The sequence below is a fragment of the Passer domesticus genome, chromosome 2 (assembly GCF_036417665.1).
Source record: "Passer domesticus isolate bPasDom1 chromosome 2, bPasDom1.hap1, whole genome shotgun sequence".
NCBI lineage: Eukaryota > Metazoa > Chordata > Aves > Passeriformes > Passeridae > Passer > Passer domesticus.
Genome location: NC_087475.1, coordinates 1,756,784 through 1,773,867, shown reverse-complemented (window position 1 = coordinate 1,773,867; position 17,084 = coordinate 1,756,784). Strand labels below are relative to the sequence as shown.

At 46.3% G+C, this 17,084-nt stretch overlaps 1 protein-coding gene and 1 long non-coding RNA gene across 2 annotated transcripts; both read right to left on the bottom strand.

Moving 5' to 3' along the window:
- Window positions 1-377: 377 nt before the first annotated feature.
- LOC135290703 (proteoglycan 4-like) lies at window positions 378-3,221 on the bottom strand. Its single transcript, XM_064404628.1, has one exon. The coding sequence runs from the start codon at window positions 3,219-3,221 to the stop codon at window positions 378-380; it is 2,844 nt and encodes a 947-aa protein (XP_064260698.1).
- Window positions 3,222-5,720: 2,499 nt separating this feature from the next.
- On the bottom strand, window positions 5,721-17,017 carry LOC135291370 (uncharacterized). Its single transcript, XR_010354177.1, has 3 exons — window positions 16,127-17,017; window positions 15,063-15,157; window positions 5,721-7,912 (listed from the first exon to the last, which is right to left on the bottom strand). It is a non-coding gene; the product is annotated as an uncharacterized LOC135291370 (long non-coding RNA).
- Window positions 17,018-17,084: the final 67 nt, after the last annotated feature.

The window sequence follows — 17,084 nt, the reverse complement described above, 5'->3', positions numbered from 1 at the left end:
AAAATATCAGAAATTGGTTTTAGTTTTTCCCTCTTTTTTCTTTTTTTTTTTTTTTTCCAATTTCCCTGTAACCCAAACCTTCCCTTCAAACAAACACGAACTGGACAATTCCAAGGGATGCTCTTTACCGACTGTGAATTCAGCCTTGCCAAAATTTGGGACAATTCTCTAAACACCACCCATAACTGGTGTTAGAAAAATCCCACATCACATTGAAATGACATTTCCCAGGTTCTTCCCTCTCAGCCCCTATGATGAGAACCCCTCTCCCTGCACTCTGGAGATCTGAAAACCCACTGAGAGCTCCTCACGCCAGCGATTCCTGGGCGTTAATAACTAAAACCACCTTGGCCAGGCTGGCCCTTCATCTGCCACGTTTAAATTCCTCCCCACAGGGTCCTGGAAGGGGAAATTCCCAGCGGAGATTCCCCGCAGCCCCTCACCCCTACCTTAACGAAGAGGGAGATGTCGTGGTCCTGCTTCTCCTCCTCCTCCTCCGGGGCGCCCGGCGAGCCCGTCCCGTCCTCCCGGTGCCGCTCCCGGTGCCGCTCCCCGTTCAGGCTCCGATCCCAGCCGCTCTCGGGCCCCGGGGCTGCTGTCCCCGCCGGGGCTGGCGGTCCCCGCTCCGCCTCCGCCTCGCCACCGGGGCCGCCCGGGGACCGGGGACCGCCAGCCGGGAGCCCCTGGGAGGGCAAGGGCACCTGAGCTGCTCCGCGGAGCTCGGCAGGCTCCGCAGGGACTGTCCCTGCCGGGGGGACTGTCACACCATCCGGGGCTGCCTCCTGCATCCCATCCTTGGGGATTGTCACATCACCCGGGGCTGCCTCCTGCATCCCATCCTTGGGGATTGTCACACCATCCGGGGCTGTCTTCTGTACCTCGTCTTCGGGAATTGTCACATCATCCGGGGCTGCTTTCTGCACCGCATCCTTGGGGATTGTCACATCACCCGGGGCTGTCTTCTGTACCGCATCCTCGGGGATTGTCACATCACCCGGGGCTGCCTCCTGCATCCCATCCTTGGAGATTGTCACATCACCCGGGGCTGCCTCCTGCATCCCATCCTCTGGGATTGTCACATCACCCGGGGCTGCCTCCTGCACCGCATCCTCGGGGATTGTCCCAGCCGGGGTCGCATCCTCAGGGACTGTCCCCAGCACCTCCTCGGGGACTGTCCCTGCTGGAGCTCCCTCCTGCGCCGCATCCTCGGGGATTGTCACATCACCCGGGGCTGCCTTCTGCACCTCATCCTCTGGGATTGTCACATCATCCGGGGCTGTCTCCTGCATCGCATCCTTGGGAATTGTCCCCAGCACCTCCTCGGTGACTGTCCCTGCCGGGGCTGCCTCCTGCACCTCATCCTTAGGGACGGTCCCTGCTGGAGCTCCCTCCTGCACCGCATCCTTGGGGACTGTCCCCAGCGGGGCCGCCCCCTCCTCGGGAACTGTCCCAGCCGGAACTGCTTCCTGCAGCTCATCCTTAGGGACTGTCCCCAACGCCTCTTCGGGGACTGTCACAGCAACCGGGGCTGGCTCCTGCACCTCATCCTCGGGGTCTGTCCCCACCGGGGCCACCCTCTCCTCAGGGACTGCCACATCAGCCGGGGCTGGCTCCTGCACTGCATCCTCGGGGGCTGTCCCCGCTGGAGCTGTCACTGCGGCCCCCTCGGGCTCTGTCCCCGTCGGGGCTGCCTCTTGCACGGCATCTTCAGGGACTGTCCCCGGCGGGGCTTCCTCCCTCAGAGCTTCCTCGGGATCTGTCCCGATCGGGGCTGTCGCGACAGCCTCCTCGGGCTCTGCTCCCTCTGTCCCCGCCTGTCCTAGCGCCACTCCGGGCTCTGTCCTCGATGGTGCTGTCCCCTCTGCTTCCCCGGGCTCTGTCCCCACCGGGATTGTCGCCTGTTCTTCTCCGGGCTCTGTCCTCGATGGTGCTGTCCTCTCTGCTTCTCCGAGCTCTGTCCCCACCGGGATTGTCGCCTCTGCTTCCCCGGGCTCTGTCCCCGCCGGGGCTGTCGCCTGTTCTTCCCCGGGCTCTGTCCCCACCGGGATTGTCGCCTGTTCTTCCCCGGGCTCTGTCACCACCTGGATTGTCGCTTGTGCTTCCCCGGGCTCTGTCCCCGCCGGGATTGTCGCCTCTGCTTCCCCGGGCTCTGTCCCCGCCGGGATTGTCGCCTCTGCTTCCCCGGGCTCTGTCCCCACCGGGGTTGTCGCCTGTGCTTCTCCGGGCTCTGTCCCGCCTGGGATTGTCGCCTGTGCTTCCCCGGGCTCTGTCCCCGCCGGGGCAGTCGCCGCAGCCTCCTCAGGCTCTGCTTCTGCCGGGACAGTCGTGGCCGGCTCCTGGGGCTCTCTCTCCCTCACCGCCTCTCTCACCTGGGGCTCCGTCCCCGCCGGTGCCACCGCCTCTCCCTCAGGCTCCGTCCCGGCCGGAGCTGCTTTTTCGGGCTCCGTCCCCGCCGGTGCCACCGCCTCTCCCTCGGGCTCCGTCCCGGCCGGTGCTGCTTTTTCTGGCTCCGTCCCCGTCGGAGCAGCCCCTGCGCCCTCGGGCTCCGTCCCTGCCGGGGCCGCGGCGCCATCCTCGGGCTCTGTGGCTGCCGGAGCTGCCTCTTCCTGCGCCATCCCCGTCGGAACCGCGGCCGTGTCCCCGGGCTCCCTCCCCGCCGGGCTCTCAGCCGTGTCCCGGGGCTCCATCCCCGCCGGGCTCTCAGCCGTGTCCCCGGGCTCCCTCCCCGCCGGGCTCTCAGCCGTGTCCCGGGGCTCCATCCCCGCCGGGCTCTCAGCCGTGTCCCCGGGCTCCCTCCCCGCCGGGCTCTCAGCCGTGTCCCCGGGCTCCATCCCCGCCGGGCTCTCAGCCGTGTCCCCGGGCTCCATCGCCCCCGGGGCTGCCCCTTCAGGCTCCGTCCCCGCCTCTCCCTCAGGCTCGGCCCTGGCCACCGCGGAGCCCTCGGGCCCGTCCATCACCCCCGGCTGCCCCTGGTGCCCCGGGCTGTCCCCGGGCTCCCGCTGCTCCTCGCTCGGTGTCCCCGGGCTCTCGGGGGAGCCGCTGTCCCCGGGCGGCTCCGGCGCCGCCTCCGCGCTCCGCCGCGGCCGCTCCGCGGGCCCGTCCGGGGGCTCGGCCGCGCCCTCGGGGCACAGCCCGGCCCGAGCCCCGGCCGCCGCCGAGCCCTCGCCTCCCTGCCGCGGGACACCGCTGCTCTCCGGGGGCCGCCCCGGGCTCTCCGCCATGCCGGGACCGCCGGGACGCGAGGGACGAGCCGGAGCAGCGGAGCCGGAGCACGGCCGGGGAACGGGGGCGGTGCCTGCGCGGGGCTCGGGGCGGCGGGGCCGGGGCTGCGCTCCTCCCTCCGCCTGCCCCTGCCCGGGCACTGCCCCTGCCCGTCCCACCGCTCCTGCCCGGGCACAGCCGCTGTCCTGCTCCGGGCACTGCCCCTACCTCGCTTCAGGAACAGCCCCTACCCTGCTCCGGGCACTGCCCCTGCCCTGCTCCGGACACTGCCCCTGCTCTGCTCCGGGCACTGCCCCTGCTCTGCTCCGGGCACTGCCCCTGCCCCATCCCACAGCCCCTGCCCCATCCCATCACTCCGGGCACAGCTCCTGCCCAGCCCCGCTGTGCAGCGGGACCACAGCTCACCGAGCGCTGCCCCCGGCCATCCCCTCCCCGCAAACACCGGAGCCTTTGCAGAGTGGCCAAAAATCTCCTTTATTTGTGTGTGTGTCCCCTCCCGCCCGGGGCTCCCCTCGCACCCCGAGCCCCCTTCGTGCCCTGCTTTGCCACTCGGCGGCCGCTCCCAGCCCCGCCGCGGTGTCCCTGGCACTGCTGTCCCCAGCCGGGCACACAGCTGCGGCTGAGGCTCTGCCGGCCCCATTTCCCAAATCAGGTGTAGGAAGGCATCCTCTGAGCATCCACTGCTGATGCACCGACCTGGCACGGCCCCCGTGGTCCCCGCACGGTTTGTTAAAAACACGGGTGAACCGCTTCGGGCTGCTCCAAAGGCTGTTAAGAAGGGAAATGTGTCCTTGTCAGCTCGCGAATGTTGTAAAAGGGAACAACACAACACTCTGTGTAAATAAATAAACACCTGGATTTGCATGCTTTTAAGTGGTTTTTATTCGCGTGCGAGGATCCTCGGAGAGTTTGCATTTAAATTAGGTGAGAAACGCCGTGTCCTGGGCAGAGCCGGCAGCTGCTGCCAAAGTCATAACTTTTCCTTCGGATAAGGAAAATAAACCTGATTTTCTAGGTGCAGACCGAACAGTGGAGGCAGAGTTGGCTGACGGAGTGAGACATCATAATTTAAAAACCCCAACAGTTAAACAGTTTAATATTTGTGTATATAAACCCACTTTTTGTATTGGGAGCAGGGATAGAACGCAGGGGTTTGGAGTGGGTGTGAAGGGGGAAGATGCAGCAGAAAGGAGCGGGAAAATCCTACAGAATAAATCACTGCAGCAGGTGAAACACTCTGCCCCGATAAAACACGAGCAGCCAAATCAATGAACGATCCTGCAGCTCTTTGATGCTCGCCCGGAGATGCATCACGAGTGGGACAGAAGAATGGAGGCAGCTGTGCCATGAAGGAACGTTCCTGGAAGATTTAGGAACAGAGGCTCATGAGGATTTAGGAGCAGGAACTCAGCACCTGCCAATGGATTCTTGCAGGCGGAACCATCCTGAGGCAATTATTTCCCCTATCTCTTATGGGGTTTGATGACACAACTCGGTAACCTCTGGAGAGAGGTTATTCTGGTTTATTCATCCTCGCCTTTGCTGAAGGCTTCTTAACCCTGGCCTGAAGGTTGGACATGTCAGAGAATTCCAGAAGGATTTGGGTCAGAGGGGGCATTACAGATCATCCCCTGCCATGGCAGGGACACCTCCCACTGTGCCAGGCTGCTCCAGCCCCAGTGTCCAGCCTGACCTTGGGCACTGCCAGGGATCCAGGGGCAGTGGAAGCCATCCCAGCCCCTGCCCACCCTGCCAGGGAACAATTCCTCATTCCCAGGATCCCATCCAGCCCTGCCCTCTGGCACTGGCAGCCATTCCCTGGGTGCTGTCCCTGCATCCCCTGGAAATTGTCTCTCTCCAGCTTTCCTGGGGCTCCTGCAGGCCCTGCAAGGCCACCCTGAGCTCAGCCCAAAGCTTCTCCTGTGCAGGTGAACAATGCCAGCTGTGCCAGCCTTTGCTGCCAGCAGAGCTGCTCCATCCCTCTGCTCATCCTGGAGCCTCCTCTGGGCTCTCTGCAGCAGCTCCAGCTCCTCGCTGTGTCCCCAGGTGTCACACAAGCCCCAGCTCAGGACACTCTCAGCTGTGAGAGCCCAGCCCAAAGCTCTGCCTGTCTCCATGGGCAGGGCCCTGCTGGGAGGACACGGCTCACCCTGGATTGTGCTCTGGGAATGAACAGCAAAGCAAAGTTCAGGGCAGTGGTGGGAATTGTGTGGAACTGGCTGTGGGTGAAGGACACAACACCTGAAGGCAGGTGGTGACGTTCATGGACATTGCTCCCAGGCACGGGGGGACTGCTGGGGTGTCTGTGCAGGGCAGGAGCTGCACTGTGACCCTGTGGGTCCCTTCCAACTCAGATATTCCACAATTCCATGAATCCCATGTTTGGCTGCACCCTTGAGAAGCCCTTGAGGGCCGTTGAGCTCAGCTTGGCTCTGGATGTGCTGGGACAGGAGGGTCCCTCTGAACTCCCTGTGGCAGAGCCTGCTCAGGCCCCCTGCAGCTTAAACAGCTCCTCTGGGTGATGAAATGTTCAGGGTTCTTACACAAATCCTTTGGGCAATTAAATATTTGGGGTCTTACACAGCTCCTTTGGGTGATGAATGTTTGGGGTTCTTGCAGAACTCCTTTGAGTGATTGAATATTTTGGATTCTCACACAGCTCCTTTGGGTGACTGATTTAATATTTTGGGTTCTTGCACAGCTCCTTTGAGTGATTGAATATTTTGGGTTCTTGCACAGATCCTTTGGGTTTGTCAATGTTTTGGGTTCTTACACAGCTCCTTTGGGTGATGAATATTTTGGTTCTTGCACACCTCCTTTGGGTGATTAAATGTTTGGGGTTCTTACACAGCTCCTTTGGATCCATCAATATTTTGGGTTCTCACACAGCTCCTTTGGGTGATTGATTGAATATTTTGGATTCTCACACAGCTCCTTTGGAGGACTGATTTAATATTTTGGGTTCTTGCACAGCTCCTTTGAGTGTTTGAATATTTTGGGTTCTTGCACAGATCCTTTGGGTCCATCAATATCTGGGTTCTCACACAGCTCCTTTGGGTACATGTCAGATTTCACTCAGGTTCCCAGTTTGACCCGGGATTTGTGTCCTGCCGATGTGGACAGCTGCCTGCCTGTCCCCCATTCCCTGCACAGCTTATCATTAACACCACCATCCTCGTTTCCTTTATTTACCTGTTCCTGCTTTCAGTTCTCACAAGGTGAGGATCTCAAGGCCAACAAAACCCAAACCCTTTCAGTGATAACCACACCAAAAGCCAACAAAAATCCCTTTCAGTGCTAAGCCGTGCCTGCCGGCGGACATCGGCGCAGGGTGTAAGCCTGACAAAAGATTAACTCGTTAAATATTCACGGGAGCCTTACAAAGACAGAGCCAAGGTCTAACAGCTCCCCCAGCCCCCCGTTAATTCTCTTTGTAGGACACAAACTTCAGGCGGAGTGTTTGATACAAACACAGCAGGAATCATTTCTCTGTGCTCTCCCCGGAGCCCAGGAACAGATTTTTGTCATTCTGCTGGAACTGAGCCGTGCGAGGACACCGGGACAGGAACAGAGCCAGGGACAGGTGACATGTCAAGGTCCCTTGTCACTCCTGGGTTTCCCGAAGGAGTTTTGGGAATGCAGCAATGTTAAACTCATCCCCGTGGCATCCCGCAGCTTTGGATTTCTTGCTCCCCGCACTCAATTACTTAACAATTAATTAATTAAGTCACTCAATTACTTAACAATTAATTAATCTCCCGCTCTCCACGCTGCCCCTGTTCCGTCAAGCTCTTTACACCCCATCTGTTTCTAAACCAGCCCTTGGCTAATAAATTTGATTTTCGGAGCTCGGCTTCGGGAAGGATTAGCGCACACCTTCTTTATTAAAGGATGAGTGCAGGTATTAATTAATTAATTAATTAATGCTCACAGATGTCAGACTGTAGCCACAACCGAAGATCCCCTCGCAGTCTGGTGGGAACAACTTTTATCCCCGGGGGTTTTTAATTAGGCTGGACTCGCTCGGATTATTGTAAATCCTTTTCCTTCCCGACTGCAGATCAAAGTTGTATTTTTTTTTCAGCAAAATTCCTTTTGCTCCCGATTTTTTGCGCTGGGAATTAGAGGGAAGTTGAGGCTCCAGAAAAGGGGGGGAATTTAACTGGGTGTCTCCAGCATGGGATGGAGAGGGGGATTTGTCAGGATAAACACAGACAGTACAAACTGCCTGGCTGGAGAGAAAAATTACTTGTGGGATAAAACTTCCAATCACTTGTGATATAAAAATTATCTATATAAGAATATGAATACAGTATTGTCAACATTTATACATTAATACCTTTTGAGACAGAAAAATAACCCCAGACACCTTTATTTGTATATAAACCTGTTCTATATCCTACTTAAAATATTATTTTAACTGTGGGAAAGACAAAGTTGCCAGTGAAAGAATTCTATTGGAGGACTAGAATTTTTTCCTGCTTTCAGAATACACGGATGTTTGTTACGTTTGCCCCTGATTCCTTAATTTTCCTGGAGTGAAATTCCATCGTCTCGTGGCTGGGAGGGTGTTCAGAGGAAAGGAGGAGGAGGGAGGGATGTCCTGGTGGAAATCCCGGCGGGTTGCGGGGCTGCCATCTGTGCTGAGCCGATCAGGGGCAATCCCGGCCCTCCGCAGCTGCTTCGGGAGCTTGGGAAAAAAATCAGGAATGTCAGGGCACGGGGCAATTCCGGGTGCTGCACTTGGCAACACAGAAACCCCAAAAAAACCCCCCAAAAATGGGACTCAACAAGCAGAGAGAAGGAGGAGATGCTCCTTCATGCCGAATCCCACTCTTCCTTCTGTTTTTTTTTACTCAATTCCTGAATTCCCGGCCGGAGCAGCCCGGAGTTAAATTTTGAAAAAAAATTACAGAGTTTGTTGAAAAACAGCAACAGCGCTGGCAAAGAAATTAAACGCTGTCATTTTCACTATGTTTAAGTACTTTAAACCTGCTCATTGTCCAAAAGAATCTTTGATTGTCCTTTTATTTTCGTTAAGCAGCACTGGTATAATGAAGCAATAGAATAATGAAGGCAAGGTAAAAAAAACCAGACATTATATATTGGTTTTTTAGTCTAATTCAATCAAATCGTGGTTTGGAATTAAATTTGGAATTTTAGAAGCAGCAAAGTCCTGGAACCTCGAGCTGGCTCCTTTTGGACAACTCCAGGCTTTTGATTCTGCTCGGGGAATCCCTGTCGAGCTCCCTGCGCGGAATTCCCTCCTCCCCATCGCTTCCAGAGGCTTTTCCAATGAAAAGCCATTTTCAGAGCCTTTCCCAAGCATTCCTGAATTCCTCCTCCTGCCTGAGGGATTCCCCAATTCCAAATCCCTCCTTGCTCGGGTGTTTAAAGCTGAGAGCCTTTGCCAGGCTCATCGAGGAGCTGTGATTTCATTATTGCCTCCTCTTCATCCTCCTCTTCCTCCTCCCTCCTTCCCTGCTCCTGGAATTCGGAGTGTGGAAAACGACTCCGACCTCAGCTGGATTTCACCAGCTCCAGGCAAATGAAAAGGAGCCCTTAAAATAAAACTGCAAATAAAACTGCCCGGTGTCCGGGAGTTCACACTCGGAATTAATTAAATCACTTCCAGTTTTCTGGGTTATAAACGCTGCTTTTCTTGCACTGCTCCACAAAATTCGTTAGCGAATTAATTAATTAATTGATTAGATCCACCGGAGCATTTTACTGGCAGCCTGGAAACAACTCCAAGCTTCTGGAAGCTCCCAGAGATTTTCTTCACTTTAAATAAAGTGTCCAGATTGTCTTGAACTCTTATTTTAACTCCTACTACATCAAATTTTTATTTCAAATGTTTCCTGGTTTATTGTGCCTGTTTCTCAGAATATAACCCCTAATCACAGTTCATTTGATTTTTTGTAATACTCTTGATTTAAATTTCATTTCACCTTTCACAGCTTTTAATTTCACCCCCATTCTGCACCACTGCCACTTGACCTTGGCTTTTATTCCAGTTTTTCTTTCAAAACTCATGGAACTTTTAAGTTTAATATATATTTTAAAGAAATTATTGGGATGCTGGGGTGATAGCAGGGCTGGATCCTCCTGAAGGGCTCTTCCCACCTCAGGGAATTTGTGATAATTATGGATTTTGGCATAAAACCTGGAATATTTTAAAGCAGTAATAGAAATATTCGAGTTGCTGATGTAGAAGTACATGACATGCAATCAAGAGGTACAATGAGAATTTGTTTTATTCATAATGACCATTTTATTTTATTTTTATGCAGGTTATGCATAAAAAGGAAACAATCCTTTCCTTTTTAGTTCTTCCTTTCCTTTTTTCTTTTTTCTTTTTTCCTTTTTCCTTTTTCTTTTTTCCTTTTAAATGTTCTTTTTCTGTTTCTTTTTGGTCTCTCTTTTTTCTTTATTTTTGTTTCTTTCTTCTTTCTCTTTTTCTTTTCTTCTGTTTCTCCTTCTTTTTGTCCTTCTCTTTTTCTTTTCCTTTCCCTTCCTTTCTCTTTTTCTTGGGCTTTTTGTCTTTCCTTTCCTTTCCTTTCCTTTCCTTTCCTTTCCTTTCCTTTCCTTTCCTTTCCTTTCCTTTCCTTTCCTTTCCTTTCCTTTCCTTTCCTTTCCTTTCCTTTCCTTTCCTTTCCTTTCCTTTCCTTTCCTTTCCTTTCCTTTCCTTTCCTTTCCTTTCCTTTCCCTTCCTTTCCCTTCCCTTCCTTCTTTTCTTTTTCTCTTGCTCCTCTCTCTTTCTCTCTCCCTCTCCTTCCTTCTCTTTCTTTTTCTTTTCCTTTATTTTTATTTTTCCTCTTTTTCTTTTAAATATTTATTTTCTTCCCTTTTCTTCTTTTACTTTTCCATTTCCCCTCCTTTTCTTGCCTTTACCTTCCTTTTCAATGACTTTTCCTTTCCTAGGATCAGGACCCCAGCCCTCCCCTTTCTCCAACAGCTCTGACAGAGGTTTTGTTAAAATGTCGTGACATTTATTTGATTATTTCCTCTCAGCAGCTCTGCCTGACAAACCCGTTTGTCCCGCAGCTCGTGACCGAGCCCTGCTGTAAATCAGTAACCGGGGCTGTTACTGATTGCTCTGAAATAAACAAAAAACTAAAACAAAAAACCCAAAGCAGCTTTTACCACTCTGATGTTTTATTTCCTGCCTTATTTAGGAGCCGATTTACCGGGGCAGAGCTGGGAGGGAGGAGAGATTGTGCTGATAGCAAAGGGACAGCGCCCGGCAGGGCACCGGGACAGGAGCTCCGTGCCCCCGGCAGCCCCAGCGCCTTCCCAGCCTCCCGAGCAGGAAAAACGGAACTGCACTCTGCTGCTTTCCTGAAACGGCCTTTTACTGACATCTTGCATTAGAGGTTCTCCATTTATAGCCAATATTTTATTTTATTTTATTTTATTTTATTTTATTTTATTTTATTTTATTTTAATTTATTTTACTTTATTTTATTTTAATTTAATTTAATTTATTTTACTCTATTTTATTTTATTTTAATTTATTTTAATTTATTTTATTTTAAATTTATTTTAATTTAATTTATTTTAATTTAATGTTTATTATTTTATTGTATTTTACTTTATTTTATTGTTTAACTATTTTATTTTATTTTTAATATTTTATTTTATTTGTAATATTTTATTTTATTTTTTAATTTTTAATTTTTAATTTATTATTTTATTTCATATTTTATTTAATTTCATTTTATTTCAGACAGCTACGTTGCAAATTGTGGATTTTTTGAGGCAGATCCATGTCATAAAACTCTGAACTCCACTGTGCTGAATTTGTTAAACAGCATTTCATTTCCATCTTTCACTAGAAGTTCTCCAGTTATTTATAACCAATATTTTACTTCATTAATTTAATTTGATTTAATTTCAATATTTTATTTTATTTTATTTTATTTTATTTTATTTTATTTTATTTTATTTTATTTTATTTTATTTTATTTTATTTTATTTTATTTCAGCCAGCTACATTTCCCTTGCGAAACATGAATTTTTTGAGGCAGATCCATGCCACAAGACTCTGCACTCCACTGTGCTGAATTCGTTAAACAGCATTTCATCTCCATCTTTCACTAAAAGTTCTCTATTTATTTATAACCAATATTTTATTTTATTTTATTTTATTTTATTTTATTTTATTTTATTTTATTTTATTTTATTTTATTTTATTTTAATATTTTATTTTATTTTAGCCAGCTACATTTTCCTTGCAAAACACAGATTTTTTTAAGGCAGATCCCTGCCATGAAACTCTGAACTCTGCTGTGCTGGTTTTGTTAAACAGCATTTTATTTCCACCTTTCATTAGAAGTTCTCCGTTTATAACCAATTTTTATTTTATTTTATTTTATTTTATTTTATTTTATTTTATTTTATTTTATTTTATTTTATTTTATTTTATTTTAATATATTTTATATTATTTAATTTAATTTAATTTTAATATTTTATTTTATTTTATTTCAGCCAGCTACATTTCCTTTGCAATACACAGATTTTTTGAGGCAGATCTCTGCCATAAAACTCTGAACTCCGCTGTGCTGATTTTCTGTCATGGAGTTTTAATTCCATCTTTCATTAGAAAGGAGCTCAGGGAGTCCCACAAGTCCCAGCACCAGGGGCTGCTCCTGCTTTGGGACAATCCCAGACAGGAGCAGGGACTGGGAGCAGCTCTGGGGGTTCTGATCTCCAACCCTGCCCTGGGAGCAGCAGGGAAGGGACTGGGATTGGGATTGGGGTTGGGATTGGGGTTGGGATTGGGTTTGGGATTAGGACTGGGACTGGGATAGGAATTGGGGTTGGAGTTGGGTTTGGGATGGGTTGGGGTTGAGATTGGGACTGGGGTTGGGGCTGGGGTTGGTTTTGGGGCTGGGGTTGGGGTTGGGGTTGGGATTGTGCCCCACAGGTGAGAGCCCACCTGAGAGCTGCCCCAGCCCTGTCCCAGCCCAGGAGGAGCTGGAGCTGCTGCAGAGAGCCCAGAGGAGGCTCCAGGATGAGCAGAGGGATGGAGCAGCTCTGCTGGCAGCAAAGGCTGGCACAGCTGGCATTGTTCACCTGCACAGGAGAAGCTTTGGGCTGAGCTCAGGGTGGCCTTGCAGGGCCTGCAGGAGCCCCAGGAAAGCTGGAGAGAGACAATTTCCAGGGGATGCAGGGACAGCACCCAGGGAATGGCTTAAAATTGAAAAATTACAGGTTTAGATCAGATATTAGGAACAATTTCCTCCCTGTGAGGGTGGGCAGGGGCTGGGATGGAATTGCCAGAGCAGCTGGGGCTGCCCCTGGATCCCTGGCAGTGCCCAAGGCCAGGCTGGAGCAGTCTGGGACAGTGGGAGGTGTCCCTGCCATGGATCTGGATGAGTTTTAGGGTCCTTTCCAACCCAAACCATTCCGTGATCTGCTTTTCCAATCCAACTCCTGCTTTTCCCAATGCAGTTTGACCTTTCCAGTCAGTGGCTCCTTCACAGGTTGCCCAGAGGGCTTTGCCTCCTCTTTGCTGCAGCCTCCTGATAGCCTCAGGTGCTGGGATATTTCACCAAAAATTCTGTTCACAAAGTCTCCCATTTACCTTTTTGAGGAGCTTTTCCTGTGCCAAGCAGCCCCTCTGGGCTGATTTCTCTCAGCTTGATCCCCCCCTAAGTCTCCCACACACAGGTCTGAGCCTCTCCAACACAATCCAGACACTTGAAGGGAGTTTACAAAGTACCCAAAATCCCAATACTTTAATTTAACCTCATTTGAGCAAAGCAGGTGCCCTCCAAAACAAAACAGCCATAAAGGAAATCCCCAGCCTCGTTTAACAGTTTATTCAGATGCTAAATGTTGTTAAAGCTATGTTTTATTTCTTGATTAAATCTGCTTAATCACTGGGGCCATTTGTTCTTGTTCTGTGACCAAAACTCTCCAGAGCTCCACGTTTAGCTGGAGCCTCTCCTCACTATTCTTTCTGCTCAGCTAAGCAGATCCAGCCCTGAAAACATCTCAGGAGTGGCTTGGTTTTTTTTTTGTTCTCTTAAAGCTGCTAAAAGTGGCTTCACACTTGGTCCAAACCTCTCCTCAAGGAAAATGTTCATCTTAAAACAACACAGGTTTTTTTTTTGTTGTTTTCTTTTATTTTTTAGTAGACAATTTTATAATTTTTTTACTAGATCACTATTTTAATATTTGCTGGTGTTTTTATCAACAGCATTCAAGGAATTCACCATTTACATTCACTCTTTCCAGCTGCATTGGCTGAAAATTTCTCATAAATTTTCAAAGCAAAATGTCTGTAGTGAGGCTCAGGTTGGATTTTAGAAAAAAATTCCATGGAAAGAGTGGTCAGGCATTGGAATGAGCTGCACAGGGAGGTTTGGAGCCCCTGGCACTGGCCCTGGAAGTGCCCCAGAGGTGTCGGGATGTGGCCCTTGGGGACAGGGTTTGGTGCTGCTGGGGGATCTTAAAGGTCTCTTCCCACCTTGAGAATTCTGGGATTCTGTGATGTTTGTTCTTTCTCCATTGAATGATAACCAATTATTTTATTTTATTTTATTTTATTTTATTTTATTTTATTTTATTTTATTTTATTTATTTTTTTTTTTTTATATCTTAAAAGTCTCTTCCCAACTTGATAATTTTGGGATTCTGTGATACTTATTCTTTCTCCATTGAATGATAACCAATTATTTTATTTGATATTTAATTTCATTTTATATTTTTTATTTAATTTCATTTTATATTTTTATTTAATTTAAATTTTAAAATTTTATTTCATTTTATAGTTTATATTTTATTTTATTTCATTTTATATTTTATATTGTATTTTATTTCATTTTATTTTATTTACTTTCATTTTATATTTTTTATTTTATTTCATTTCATTTTGTATTTTTTATTTTATTTCATTTCATTTTGTATTTTTATTTTATTTACTTTCATTTTATATTTTTATTTTATTTACTTTCATTTTATATTTTTTATTTTATTTCATTTCATTTTGTATTTTTATTTTATTTACTTTCATTTTATATTTTTTATTTTATTTAATTTCATTTTGTATTTTTATTTTATTTACTTTCATTTTATATTTTTATTTTATTTACTTTCATTTTATATTTTTTATTTTATTTCATTTCATTTTGTATTTTTATTTTATTTACTTTCATTTTATATTTTTATTTTATTTACTTTCATTTTGTATTTTTATTTTATTTCATTTCATTTTGTATTTTTATTTTATTTACTTTCATTTTATATTTTTATTTTATTTACTTTCATTTTATATTTTTTATTTTATTTCATTTAATTTTGTATTTTTTATTTTATTTTATGTATTTTCATTTTATTTTTTCTATTTTATTTCATTATATATTTTATTTTATTTCATTTTATATTTTTTGTTTTATTTAATTTCATTTTATATGTTGTATTTTATATTTTTATTTCATTTAATTTCATTTTATATTTTATTTTATATCTCATTTTATTTAATTTCATTTCATATTTTATATTTTATTTTATTTCACTTTATTCTAATTAATTTTATTTTATTTCATTCTCTTTCATTTCATTTCATTTCATTCTCTTTCATTTCATTTCATTTCATTTCATTTCATTTCATTTCATTTCATTTCATTTCATTTCATTCTATCTCAGCCAGCACATTTCCCTCGCCAAGGCGGATTTTGGGGGCAGATCCCCGCAGGAGAATCTGCAATCCCCGAGGTTTCACACCGCTAGATGGTGGTGGCAGTGCTGGGAACGCTTCCCTGGCTCTGCTCCAGGCAGCAATTCCGCTTTTCCCGCGGGTAAATCATTAGCGTTAATCACCCTCACTTACACTCAAATTGGCCCCAAACATTGCGGGGAAAATCCTTTTTTTTCCTCTTTTTTTTCCCACCTCTTCCAGTCAAAAGCGGCTGTCGCGTTCCCGTCCTATGAAAAAATAAAGGATGAACAATTAAATCTGCAGGTTAGGGAGATTCAGGTTTATTTATTTATAATTTTTTTCTGATATCTGTGGCTGAATTAATGCTTAAAACTTTGAAGCTCTTAGGGCAGAGAGGTCCTGGAGCCCTGCAGGGCACGATCTCAGCTCACCTTTAGCCTCAATTAATTACATAAAACACAATTAATAAGGGTTTTTTCCCCCTTCAATTCTGCCGCCTGGACTGCAATGGGCACCTTGTGGATATTTCCCGGTGGTTTTCCTGCCAGGGAGATGCCAGGCTGCAGGGACAGGGGTTTGGAATTGTAGATTTGGAATTGTGGATTTGGAATTCTGCATTTGGAATTGTGGATTTGGAATTCTGCATTTGGAATTTGGAATTCTGGATTTGGAATTCTGCGGAACAGCAGATTTCAGGTGGAAAATGTTCACTGGATTTCTGGTGGAAATTTCTCAGGTGGAATTTCTCCAGGAATTTGGAGCTGCAGAGAATCCAGAGGTTTGCTCCTCAGTCACCAGCCCTGTCAGGAAGCAGCTCTGGCATCAAAGAATTTGGTTAAAAATGGCTTTATTTTGGCTGGATTTAGCATGAAACACCTGGGCTTGCTCAGAAAACTTACTTTTCTTTTAAGACACTATTTGCCTGCATCTGAAAAGATGAAAATTTTAGCACAAGTGATCACAAAACCATTTTGTATTTAGTTTATCCCTCAGAAAAAAAGACTTAAATGGTTCCAAACCCATTAGAGAGGCTGAAGAAATTGGGGTGGGATGTCTGGAGATGCATGAATCTCACAATGACTTCAGAAAAAATAACTTCATAAAATAAATGCATTAAAAACTGAATTAAAAATTTCAATAACAATACAATAACTTAATAAAAAACTTAATAAAATAACTTAATAAAAAAGAATAACTTCATAAAACCCAATAACTTCATTAAAAAACTCTGTGACCTTCAAAGCTCATTCTTGGGCCTTCCCCTGGAAAGTGGTGCTAAAGTATATATAAAAATAAATAGAAGCATAATATTATAGAAAATATTTTATATGGATACAGACACATTATATTAAAAATATAATAAATACATAATAAAAATATTTGTCTGTGTCTCTTAGGTCAGACTAACCAGCCAAGCACACCAAGGGAGGGTCAGCTTGTCCCTAAGGCAGATAACAGAATTACAACACACACAGCAGCAATTTTCAGCTGAATTCTAAGTCTCAGAGCAAGGAATTTTCATATTCATGTGGCATTTTTATGTAAATATTTAATATTTATGTTATAGGCCATCCATCCTGGCCTTGAACACTCCCAGGGATGGGACATGGAGCTCATGTTTTTCTCTCCCTAGCAATAATATAGCATTATATATAGTAATTTATATATAAATATATATATAGATACAGTATATTATTATATGCAGCATATTTTATATGTATTATATGTACTGCATGTTATTTATATTCGCACATATACACAAAAAGTATATTGTTACATAAAGCACCTTTTACATACTATATACTGTATATTAGACATATACCACATAGACATACAGCGTAGTATACATAGAATATTTTTATATATTATATTACATATAATATACAAAAAATACTATAAATACAGTACACACACTACAGGGTGTATCTATATTATGTGGTATATATATGGTATGTTATATGGTAAATTTTCATCTATAACATTATATATAGTGTGTACGTGTATCACATACGCAATATATACCACATACACAGCATAGACGGTAAATATGGTATATTTTATACAGATACAGTTTATTTTGTGGGTGGGAGCGCTGCCTCTCCCTCACGGCGCCGCCCTCACCCAACATGGCGGACGCCGCCTCACGCGCCACCTGTTGCCGCGGCGGCGGCGGCTTCCGATTGGCTGACACGG

Coding starts and splice junctions, on each gene's coding strand:
- LOC135290703 (XM_064404628.1), bottom strand. CDS start 3,221: ATGGCGGAGAGCCCGGGGCGGCCCCCGGAGAGCAGCGGTGTCCCGCGG.